This window comes from Arvicola amphibius, chromosome 10 (assembly GCF_903992535.2).
Source record: "Arvicola amphibius chromosome 10, mArvAmp1.2, whole genome shotgun sequence".
NCBI classification, from domain to species: domain Eukaryota; kingdom Metazoa; phylum Chordata; class Mammalia; order Rodentia; family Cricetidae; genus Arvicola; species Arvicola amphibius.
The window spans coordinates 7,419,763-7,432,203 of NC_052056.1; the positions used below are offsets into that span (position 1 = coordinate 7,419,763).

The 12,441-nt window shown below is 49.7% G+C and overlaps 1 protein-coding gene across 3 annotated transcripts in view; it reads right to left on the reverse strand.

The window, feature by feature from the left end:
- Nucleotides 1-9,970: 9,970 nt before the first annotated feature.
- Eva1c (eva-1 homolog C) overlaps nt 9,971-12,441 on the reverse strand; it is a 75,070-nt gene continuing 72,599 nt past the window's right edge. For all 3 annotated transcript variants that reach the window (XM_038345269.1, XM_038345268.1, XM_038345267.1), the window contains one exon: nt 9,971-10,521. In XM_038345269.1, coding sequence (XP_038201197.1) covers nt 10,145-10,521 — 377 coding nt within the window. In that variant the 3' untranslated portion in view covers nt 9,971-10,144. The remainder of the gene's footprint in view (nt 10,522-12,441) is intronic.

Below are 12,441 nucleotides of genomic sequence, written 5' to 3' on the forward strand. Positions count from 1 at the left end.
GAATATTAAGAGTGACTGAAAAGAGGGATTTAGAGTGAATGGCATCATTCACCATGTCTTATAAAATGGAAGGGGTGAATGCTATAGTATTTCTTAGGGAAGTGGATTTAAAGAAAATGAGATTTAGAGCCCAGGGCCATTTATTGCAATGTGACGTTAGTGTCCTTGTGTGTCTCTCCCTTTCCAAGCCTGAGCAGGCAGGAGGTGCTAAAGATCAGGGTGACCAGCCACCCAGGACTTCCATGATTGGTTCCCAGGCTCAGCACTCCAGAGCCTGGGTTGTAGAAAAGTCCCCTACCCCAGGGATCTGTGAAGCCCAGTCATCCTAGTGGGGCAATGATAGCTGTAAAAAGTGCTCCCCAGATCCCACCAAAACCTGGCAGGGTGGGGGACCACATTATTTCCTAGTAACCATCCTCACGTGGTGTCTACATCGTGTTCTGGATCACGTTCAAAATGCAGGTGTGCACAAGAGCTTGAGAGATCCCACCCCAGTTCTAAGCTCACTGGGGGGACGCTTGTCACCTTCAGGACTGAGACAGGTGCAGTCGGCAGCAGGGCCATGTGGCAGCTGTAGATGATGGTGGCCACTGACCCAGTGGAAGGGCTCACAACCACGAGCACGTCATTTCTATGTTCTTTGACTGGATGTTTCGAGTTCCTGCCACCCTGTCTCCCTACTGTGGCAGACAGTAACCTAGAATTGTGAGCTAAGCCTTTTCCCCTCTAAGCTGTTTTTATCACAGCCACAGAAAAGAAACCAAAGCATCTTCTAAAGTCAGATTCTGGGTGGACAAGGGCTGGGAGCAGAGGTGCCTATTCTGCTGAGTCTTTGCTGGGTTCTGGTTAGCCCGTGGGTGGACAGGGAGTCTACTCAGTGGTCAGTTCATACGCCTGGAGTCTCTGCTCTGCCCCATCCTCCCGTGGCACCACTGCCCCCCGTCCTCCCGTGGCACCACTGCCCCCGTCCTCCCGTGGCACCACTGCCCCCGTCCTCCCGTGGCACCACTGGACCATTTTGCTCTCCAGCGATTGCTCGTCTCCCACATGCGTGCACACCACAGCCATCAGTCTCTTCCTTGTCACCTTCGGTGACTTAGAAGTCACCGTTCATTCACATGCAGCTCCAGCCAAAGCTCCCAGGACACTGTTGACACAAAGACCCTTGTCAACTCCTGTCGGTCTTGCTGGGTGGCTAGTGATGCCTTGCTCTGTGAAGCACAGAACATCACTTGTCCTGTGAAGCACAGAGCACCTGTCAAAGCCTGGCTTGCTTGCTTCACCGAACCTTCATTTCCCACCCCGCAAAAAGCCTAGGCACGCACTTCCTCTTTCCTGTAACATCAGGGCTCAGAGGCGGCGTCATGCAGTTCACAGTCCCTGGAGGAGCCACTTGAGACAGGACAGCATCTCCAAAGCTAGAGTATGGTGGGTGCCCGCAGGGGATCAGAGACACAGGGTGAGGGTAGCAGATGGTCAAGGTGGCCGAGGACCTGTAAGACATTGCTTAGGGTCAAACACCCGGCTGCAGAATAGGCCCTTCTAAAAGGTTCAGTGTGGCTGGCTTTATGTTGAGGTCTTTGATCCAACTTGAGTTTTATGCATGGTGATCCTGGCCTAGTCTTAATGTGTGGGGTTGGGGGTGCTTGGGAAGAACCATTAATCCAAGAGTTCATCAATGGGGTCAGTATCTATCAGATTTAGCACATGAGGCCCAAGTACTAGGTATGAAAATAATTAAAACATTGATAGAAAACAGGGCCATGGGTATACATGGAAGAATTGGCTGTGATTGGGTGTAACACAGTAGAACACTTGTTAAACGTATTCAAGGTTCTATGTTAAGCCTCAGTGCCCCATTCAAATAATAATAATGATAATAATAATAATGAGGAGGAGGAGGAGGAAGAGGAGGAGGAGGAGGAGGAGAAGGAGAAGAAGAAGAAGAAGAAGAAGAAGAAGAAGAAGAAGAAGAAGAAGAAGAAGAAGAAGAAGAAGAAGAAGAAGAAGAAGATTGCACATCTTTGATTCAGGAGGCAGGAGCAGAGGCAAGCAGATCTGTATGAGTTCAAGGTCAGTCAGACCAACATAGCGAGAGCCTGTCTTGACTAACAAATGGGGGCTAGAGAAATGGATAAATGGAAAAGGGCACTTGCTGCTCTTCCAGAGGTTCTGCACTTGGGCCTCAGCACCCACAGGATGACTCACAACCATTTGTAGCTCCAGATCGAAGGGATTCAACACCCTCTTCTGATCTCCACAGGCACCAGGCACACACTTGGTGCATAAACATACACGCAAGCAAAACACTCTATAAAATAAAATACCCTTTTTTTTTAAATTAAAAAAAATCACCTTTAGCTAGTCTGAGTTCAGGCACTGTTACCAACACGCACACACACACACAACCATGCCGAGTTCCAGTGCAAAGGCGTATCGCATTCCCTCTGTAGCAGCTCAGTACAGGCAGCGCAGGGCTCTGCAGAATGGCAGCGATCCTGACTAAAGGGGCTTTGTAAGGCGCTCCCCACACCCTCTGCCTCTGAAGCAACTATTTGTGTAACTGTTGAAAACTATTTACGCAAAACCACAAAAACATCACTTAATAGTCGCTGGAAACTGCCCTGAGGGTGTAGAGTAAATGGAAAAGCTTTTCCAAGAAAAACAAAACAACAACAACAACAAAAAGCCCCACTGATCTCAGTAGGGACAGGGTCAGCCTGTGGCGGGGACCACTGATGACCTCCCAGCTCCCTATCGTTGGAGCTGTACCCTGGACAGCGCAACCAGGAAGATGAGGTTCCTTCTCCCCCAGACTCCAGTCCCGGGCTATAGTTTCATCCCGTCAGGGCAGACAACTGGAAAGCCATATAGCTCCATGTCATAGAAACCCTACGCTGGGTGAGCACAGCTGAGAGACCAGGACTCTCCCAATGTCCCCCAACATCCCCCCCCATCTCTGCCAGGCTTTGGGCTGCTCCTGAGGTGTTTATCATCCTCAGGCAAGCTCTGGTGGGAGCACAGGTCATGCGCAGAGAGCGAGAAAACCTGGGACTGCTATCCCAGCCTTCCTTCAGGGCTCTCTGCCAGGTCGGCGCCACAGCCACTCACTCTGGGAGAGATGTCCCATCTCTGTTCCTGGACAGAAAGAACTGCTCCAAGCCGGGCGGTGGTGGCGCACGCCTTTAATCCCAGCACTCGGGAGGCAGAGGCAGGCGAATCTCTGTGAGTTCGAGACCAGCCTGGTCTACAAGAGCTAGTTCCAGGACAGGCTCCAAAGCCACAGAGAAACCCTGTCTCGAAAAACCAAAAAAAAAAAAAAAAAAAAAAAAAGAACTGCTCCAAGACAGAGGCCGCCCTGCTGGTTCTGCTGGAGGGGCTGACTTCATCTGGAACCGAGCCTGCCAAAGTGGGACTATAGCCCCGCCAGAACTCAGAGGATCATGGGAAGAGGCAGTTAAGAAGGACCCCTAGGGAGTCATCTGTCCCCAAGGGGTAGAAACCTGTGCACAGGCCCTGAGCTGCACCCATGGTGTGATGTGTGTATTACTTCACAGCTCCTATAAAAGCACAACATGGTGACATTTTATCACTTTTCCTTCCTGATCCATATAAGAATAAGTGGCCCCAGGGCCAATGAGATGGCTCAATAAGTAAGGCCCTGACCCTTGATAATCCCTGGACCACACATGTTGAAAGAAGAGAACTGATTTTTGCAAGTTGACCTCTGACCTCCACATGCACACCATGGCATGTGCACACACAAAAATAAATGAATAAGATTTTAACCGGAAAAAAAAAAAAAGGAGACACTGTCTCTGTGTACAAACTGGGTGACAGGAGACTCCAGAGGAAAATTGGTCAGCTCACATGATTCCCCCTCAGCTGACCAGCACCCCACCTGACTTTCCCAGGGTCTGGCAGCACTAGGTCAGAGGTCAAGTTCTGAGGAAAGGAAGTTTGGGAGCTCAGAGCAGAGAGGCAACTCACCAGGTTCACAAATTCTTCACAGATGAGTTAACACATTTTCTCTCAAGTTCATTGTTAGAAGGGAGAGAGCATTTTCCTTTTTCTTTCAGTGAGGTAATGCCATTTGTTCATACATGCCCCTAATTGGGCTCCCTCCCTTCCGCAGAAAGGACACGAGTCTTTTCCAGGTCAGATCTGTGCTTAGTCATCTGAACACAGGCCCCTTCCACCTCCCTTCATCTTTCCCGGGCTGGACTGTCTCTGAAGCGATAGGAAATGACAGCCTCTGGTTTTCTTTTCTTGAAAGCACTCAGTTCGTGGAGTCAAGAGCTAGGACTAGGGAAAGCATGGTGAATTCATGGGTCCCTTGCAGGCGGAAGTGACCAGCCTTCCCCTCTTTGTTCTGCCTGCTCTCAGCTCAGGATCGCCCGGGCAGTTCCCTTAAGAGCAGGAAGACAGTGTTTCTACCTCGAGATAAGTGCTCAATTGGATTTTCTGCTGAAGCAATCGGAAAGAAATGCAATTAGGCTGTGAGCAGCCTTCAGGAGCAGACTGAGAACCTTTTCAAACGGGGCTCTGCTGGAGAGAATTTGTCAGGCCCCTGCAGTCCTCTGCAAAGGTGTGACTAATTGCGCCCTAAAGTGCTTGCGGGCAGGACTCAGGCAACAGCTCTCTAAGAATGCCAACTTCAGCTTCCCCAACAGAATTGAGCTGCAATTTGGCAATTTCCAGGTTGTCAAGATTAACCAAATAGTGACTGGCAATCTTTATTATTACTATTAACTATTAAATAACAGTTCAGGGCAGGTACGGTGGTGAAGCTAAGGCACGGGGTTACAAGGTTACAAGTCCTAGGGAACCCTGAACCACAAGGGGACACTGTCTCAAAAAAATATTACTTTAACTGGTAGATTAAAAGAAACAGCTATGGTACATCTGTACCTTGAGATGGCTTTCTCCTCCAATACGACAGCTTCACGGTGCAAACATGGGACATCCTTTCTTCAAGCCATTGAGACGCAGCCCATAGCTTGCTCCTCTCCCGCTTTAGCTACCTTCCCCACCCTCTCATTCCCCCAACCTCTCTGATAGCCACCCTTCTGTTCCCGGCTTGTCTGAGAGCAACATTTTCTATCTCACATAGGAGCAAGATAGTATAATATTTGTGTACCTGGTTTATTTCCTGAAACTAGTCAGGATGGCTATCCCCAGAGTCACAGCCATGTGGCTAGGCTACTAACCGGCTCACTTTCCCCACTCACTCAGAAGGACATAAGTTCCTTTTTTTCTTCATTATGTCTCTTTCTCCTTCTTTTCGATGCTTGTCAAAGCCTACCTAGCCTTGCTTTCTGGGACACCATGGGCTCTCACTCTTTTTGTACCGAGCGATACCCCAACCTCAGCTTCTGCCGTGTGGTTGCTCACTAATGACATGATTCTCCAATCTTCCTCCTCTGGACAACAGCTAAGGTTCACAGCTTGTATGCCATGTGGCTTTTCTTTTCAACTCAACAGAATTGCTCTCAAACGTCAAACAAATTAGTCAATAGTCAGAGACCAATGTCTGCGGTCAAACTCACCTTCTGGCTCTGGGTTTTTACACCTCCAGAAGACAGTGGGTTTCTCTGACCTGCCCCCAGATTCTTGTAGATTTTCACAATCTTCTCAGGGGACACAGGAAGGGAGGTGACAGCAGCAATGATGATCTAGAAAATGTTGGTAGAAGCAGCTGCCACAGGGTAAGTCATGTGTCGCAAAGCAAACAGAAGTCAACACTGCAGGAAGTGTCGCTGGGACAGGAAAAGGGACTTGACTCTGTGGGGAGCGGTTTCCAGGAGAGTGAACATCTTTGTGCCAAGGTATCAGGGTTAGAAGGTAGGCAGGTGACAGCATACCCAGGAGAGTGAGCGTTGGTGTGTGAGCTCGGTGTGTGAGCATCAGTGTGTGTGAGCTCGGTGTGTGAGCATTGGTGTGTGGGCTCGGTGTGTGAGCTCAGTGAGTGAGCTTTGGTGTGGGGTGCTTTACTGTGGATTTGATGTCTGCTCACACCTTGGCTGATGAATGGCAGAACTGTCTGTGGCACATGGGCAGATGTTCGTGTCTAACTTAACACGGTGGACTGAGTCACTGCAGGCAGCACATGCTCTCAGAGTCAGCCTTAACACAAGGTCACCCAAATGGCTGCCTGTGCAAAACTCCCTGCAGAACTGTCTGTGGCCCAACTGCTTGGGAATGGCGGGGACTCCTCTGCTCAGAGACATACACAGCCATGAAGGGTGGCAGCTCTTGGGCACTCTGAGCTCTCTGGGTGCCCCTCCAGGTGGGAGTTTCCTCCATCCCCTCCCAGTCTGGTCCAGCAGCAAGTCCTCATCCAAGTGTGCTTTGGATTTTACTGCTGGGATTCTTGCCCCAAACACAGTTTCAGCAGGACCCATGAGGCCAGGAGAAGAAAGGGGCCTTCTCCTTTGGAGGCCAAACAATGAAATTCAATAGGTTATTGCATTTGTAGAGACTGAAGATTGACCTATTCCTCGGCAGCCTGGCGTGCAGGCGCCCTGAAGGGGACAGGAAGAGTGTGCACAAATGAGTCAGTGTGTGTGTGTGTGTGTGTGTGTGTGTGTGTGTGTGTAAAAGAGAGAATGCACATATGCATGTATGTGTGTATGCATGTATATACATATATCCATGTATATATGTATGTGTATACATGTGTACATATGTATGCATATATGTGTGTATTGTGTACTAGGCACATATTTTGTATATGTATATGTATGTACATATGCATGTGTGTACATATGTATGTATATATACTCGGGGAGGCAGATACTCAGGGAAAGACATTATGGAATTTTCTGTGGCCGTGTCAGTGTGGACACAGCTATTTCTAACTGGTAAAGGGAGCTCCTTCTCCTGCAATTTTTTCTGTGGCCCCATGAAGAGAGACATCAGATTGACAGCAATTATGTTCATGAGCCTGAGAGAGACTTGTTGGGCACAGACCCAGACTAAGGAAGAGGCTACTCTGAGAGCAAGGACAATAGCTCAAAGCTCAAGGAAACGAAGAGACAAGGAGTCTCTTTGGATGCAACAAAACCAACATAGAGAACGCGGGCTCTATGGCTGAAGTGTGTGGACCAGAATTTAGATCCCAGGATCCACATACAGTGTTGATGGACGCGGGGCCCTCCTGTCCTTCCAACCTTGGAAGGCTGAGATGAGGGCTCTCTAGAACAAGCTGGCTAGTAAGACTAGCCTTAATCGATGAGCTCTAGATTTGATTGAGAGACCCTGCCTCACTGAATAAGGTGGAAGAGTGACAGAAGAGAATTCCTGACATCAGCCTTAAGCCTCCACATGCATGCACACACATGCATGCCATACTGCACACACGCATGCATGTATGCATGCCACACCACATATAAATGGAAAAAAGAAAAGTTGGGTACTAGACACCATCTCGTTGCTATAATCCAGAGGAAATGTCTCTTAGGTGACATTTGGAATACGTCACTCCACACCCCTCAAGTTCTCTCCTTGCCCTGCAGCGTGGATAGAGGCCGCAGAGACCCAGGAACCCCAGAGAAATTTAGTTTCCACTCAGACAACATGACGTCTTTTCTGACCAAGCCTTTTCTAGCCATGTGCTGTGCCCCCATACCTCACCTGCCAGTACTTGCCTGCAGGCTTTGACGAGTTACTGTGGGGTTGAGGGGGAGAGGCAGAGCTCACTTGTAGTAGGCACACGTCCTCGTGTGCTTTCTCTGGCTGTGATACACACCATGACCAAAAGCAGCTTGGGAGGAGAGGGTTTATTTGGTTTGCAGAGATACCCATTACAGAGTCTATCATTGAGGGAAGTCGGGACAGACTGGAGCAGAACCCCAGGGGAATGCTGCTTTTTGGCTTGTTCCTTACAGCTTGTTCAGCCCGCTTTTTTTAAAAATCCCATCCAGGACTATCTGCCCAGGGTGTGGGAACCTCTTATATCAATCATTATTCAAGAAAATTCCCCCATAGGCTTGCCTACAGGCCAATTTGATGAGGCAAATTCTCAGCCGAAGTCTCAGAAGACCCTGGCTTGTGTCAGGTTGGCAAAAGGTCACTGATACAGTGTGTGTGATAGATAGAGCTGGACCATCTCAAATCCTGAGTTAGTCACCTCTGTGTGACTGGCAGAAACAGCCTCAGGGAGGAAAGGGTTATTTTCCGCTCAGTTTCAGAGGGAATGGCCTGAACATCACAGCAGCAGAAGTTCCCTTGGCAGCAGAAATGTGGGGTCTCCTGTTCAGAGGGCACCAATGGACAAGGAAGCTGACAGTTGGGCCACAAGAGCCTGACTCCTTAGTGTAGTTCCTCCTGCTAGGTCCTACATCCTCTACAGCTACCGCTGGGACCAGGTGTTAAAACACACAGCCTACAGCATAACCCCCCTCCCTCCCGGCCCCCCTGGAATAATGAAAACTGCCTTTGCCACAATTCCCCTGCTGTGAGCCTCCTGTCCACTAGGGGCAGCCTTCTAAATCAGCCATTACAGATTCTGTCCTGCACCTGCAGTGATTCCCCTTCACGGGCTCCAGGTGCCAGCTCCCAGCAGGTAGTACCCGCGCTTTGCAGAGGCTTCAAAGTCATCCCCACTTGCTCCCTATCCAGGTTGTTGGTTGCTGGATTTTACCACCAGAAGCAGCATGGCATTAAATTTAGACCCGGGAATCTGCAAACTTTTAGTGTATGGAATGAAACCATGCATGAGCTAAACCTGCCTCTTGCACATGCAAGTGTGCACCCTGAGCAAGTATGCAGGCTGAGCAAGTGTGCAGCCCCTGAGCAAGTGTGCAGCCCCTGAGCAAGTGTGCAGCCCTTGAGCAAGTGTGCAGCCCCTTAGCTAGCATTAGCTCTTATACTGTGAAAATGTCAGCCTTGGGTGTCACTCTTCACTCAATCCTCCTTTAAATGTAGTTTCTTCTCTCACTGGCCTAGAACTTACCACCATGGCTAGGCTGGGAGCAAGTGGGGGAGGGGCACTGTGCCTTTCTTACCTGTGTTCTGGAGATCAAATTCAAATCAGAGCTTGCAGAGTAAGCTGCTTGCTCACTGAGCCATTTCCCAAGGCCCCGATGGCTGCTTTTTTTTAAGCCAGGGAATCTGGGTGTCCTGACTCACACCCCTACCCCTAGCGCTCACTAGACTATCGTGAGCTTGAGGCCAGACTGAGCTACATGTGGGGACTATACCAAACACAGTGCACAAGTAAATGGAACACAGGTCCCTGTGTCCCCAGGACAGTGCACGGAAACAGTCGTGTTTATCTGTCACATGGGAGCTGACGGAAGCTATCACATGAGGCCTCCTTCAGGCACAGAGGTGGTCAAAAGAATCATGGCCTCCCGTGCCTGAGCAGTTCCTCATCTTTCCCTTAAGAAAGCCTGTGAGTCTCTGCTCTAAACAAATAATGTTGAGAATTCAAAATCATCTGTGGACCAGGCATGGTGGCACAGGACTATCATGACTGTCACACGACTGTCACATGACTGTAATCCAAGCGCTCAAGAGGCTGAGGCCATCGGACCTCAGCTAACAAATTCCAAGCCAACAGAGCGATGCTGCCCCAACATATAAAATCAATTAATTAGCTAGTTCATTAATTAACAAATACCTGGTGAGCTCCTGTTTTTTGTCCTATGGGTATAATTAAAGTGTTGTTGGTCCTCTCCTTCCACACTGTAGGTTCTGGGGATTTGAACTCAGGTCGTTCGGGCTTGGTGGCGGTCACCTTTTACTTCCTGAGCCACCTCACCGCTTCCATCCCTGTAACTTTAATGACTATCTGTGGGTCCCCTGTGTGCTCAGCACATCGGTGTACCGTCTCATGAACACGCATGATCCAGCTCCTGGTACAAGTGCTGCGTCAATGTGAATATCAATTACATAGAGAATTATCGATGTGTAGACATGAATTCAAGCAAAGACAAGACACCAAGTCTTCTTCCTCCTCGTTTATTCCGGGGTGTGCTGTAAACAGAGAGACGTCCCTTTGGCAGCTTTCTGGCTTCACCCGTCTCGGATGACATGACAGATTCTCCTTCACAGAAGGTACAAGAGGGGGTGGGGAGACAGGGCATTCTGGATCCTTCCCTCTTCAGGAAGTGTGATCTCATCCAGATGTGTCTGGTTTTCAGTAGAAGTGGCCCATGTTCCTCGGGATTGAGGAGTCCAGGCCGCTGTTCAGCCATATTTCTTGAATGATTTGCTCCCTACGCTCAATCCTTTCTGCCAGCTCAGCGGCCTCTACGGAGCTGTAGGCGGGATATGAAGTCCTACAAAACCTGGACAGTTCGGCAGGAAACTCGGAGTCCGAGGACTCCTCCTCTTCCACCTCCTCCTCGCTGTCCTCCTCAGCCTTGTCGCTGGCTAGCACCAGATGCTCCCGTCCCTGTCCCAGCTCCTGGAAGTCCTTGGCACAGGACACTCTGATGACCAGGGCACACAGCGTGAGGACCAGGCCGACGCAGACACTAGACACAAACAGCAGGGCAGCTCTCTCGGGGTGGGCTGTGGGAAGAACAGAGCGAGGGAGGGTCTGAAAGGGTTAATTTTGGATTTGCCATCCGTCATGCCAGAGAAGCCATGGCAACAGGGTCATGTGGCAAAGTGGAGCTGAACGGGAGTTCTTCCCAAAAGGACACTACTATCAGGAAACAAACATTCAAATATGACCTTGTGGGGGACATGTCAGATTCAAATTATAGCAAGTAGCCACCGACAATATGTAAAGCACAGGGCCTGAATGTGTTTCAATAAAACTTTATTGGTTTGAGCTGGGGGCCCTTGATTGAACACTTTTATAAATGTTCAAGCTGAGGCCAGAAGGAAGGCTACAGAGGCCAGCAGCCTTTCGGGCGAACCAGGACTGAATCCTGGGACTCCTGGAATGAGCTTTGGTGTCTCCAGCATTTTCTCAGCACCTCTCAGCTGCCCAGAACCCTATCCAGGCACACGGTCATGCCTTTCATTGTGGGAAAAACAATGAAAATGGTTGTCTTCCCAGCTGCTGTCCCTCCCCAGGGCTCTGGACTGGAGTCTCTAAACTCCAGGACGCAGTGAGGGATGGCACAGTTGAGATGGAACCAGGACACTTTATCTTCCCGAAAGTGATACCTCCCCAGCCAGCTCCCTTCCCGTGGCCCAAGCTGTCCCTAGAGTAACTCACTTATCTTTGCCACACTTTGTGACCCTACCCCTGCCTGGCATCTCCCCACTCCCTTTAAGACCCAGCATTGATTTTGGATGAAGAAGGGACAATATCACATCTGCCATGCTATCAGTACAGTGTGAAGAGTATACAAAGGATTCAGTCTCGCAGAGACACATGTCCTTTGCGACAGAGAGAAGGGCCACTTTCACCTCTGGGAGTGGTGGCAGACGGCCTATCTGGAGGCACTGACTCTCAGAACGAAGTCACTCAACAGGAAGGATGCCAAGACCAGGGCATCAGGTCGGACCTTCCCTCCGGCTTCCCCACAGATCAAAGCCGGCTCCACCTCCCCCAACGTCACACTTGCCTTCTGACACGGTTCAGATGCCACTTGAGTGTTCCTCACAGTTTATGTGTTGGAATTGATACCTCATGCAAGGGTTTAAGAGGGAAGACCCGTAATTCACTTCCTAGCCACTCATGGTGGGTCAGAGCCAGCTCCAGGCAGAAACTGACTCCTACATCAAGTTTCTGAGGACCAAAGGTCTCTTATCCAAGCCAAGGTGCAGCAGCTGACAAGATCTCAGGCTCCACGGACTCAGGTCAACGTCTCGCTCCACAGCAAACTCAATCTGTTACTCTACCTCTTATTTATTTAAGGACTTTTTGTTCCACACTGAAGTCTGAATTTTGGGACACCACACATGCGGGGCTGGTGTTTGAGCATTGAGTTATACCCCAGCCCCGTTTTTAAAGGATTGAGATTAATCAGATTGAGTGAATGGGTGAGTCCTTGGGGCCCATCACACGCTACCACAAAATCAGCGTCTCTCCCCCCCTCTCTAGGTGGCAGGGTCCAGGTTCTACTCCTGGGATTCAGGGGTTCCCAGAGTGGAGGCAGATGGCACCTTAGAGATGAGCTGGCCTAACCTCTGATGTAGCCTAGAACTTTCCAAAGCCACCACTAACTGAGACCTGGGCTTAAGCCAGGGCTCTTGCCCACTGCCCGGGACTTTACACAGAAAGCATTTCCTCCATTTTCTAGAACCAACGGACCCTCTTCTATAATCTCTTGATAGAATGAGCTGAATAGAGATGAATAGATAGAATCTCTAGATGAGGCAGTCTTTCTGTTGTGGTTGAACAGAACCTTCAGAGAGTTTCTGTTGTATTCTAAATTTAGCCCCAGTCCATGGCAGGCTAGAGGGAATGACCCCCCCAGGAGCCTCAGAATGGGTGCCAGGGGCCTTTAGGCTCCATTTGCTCTTTAGATACTG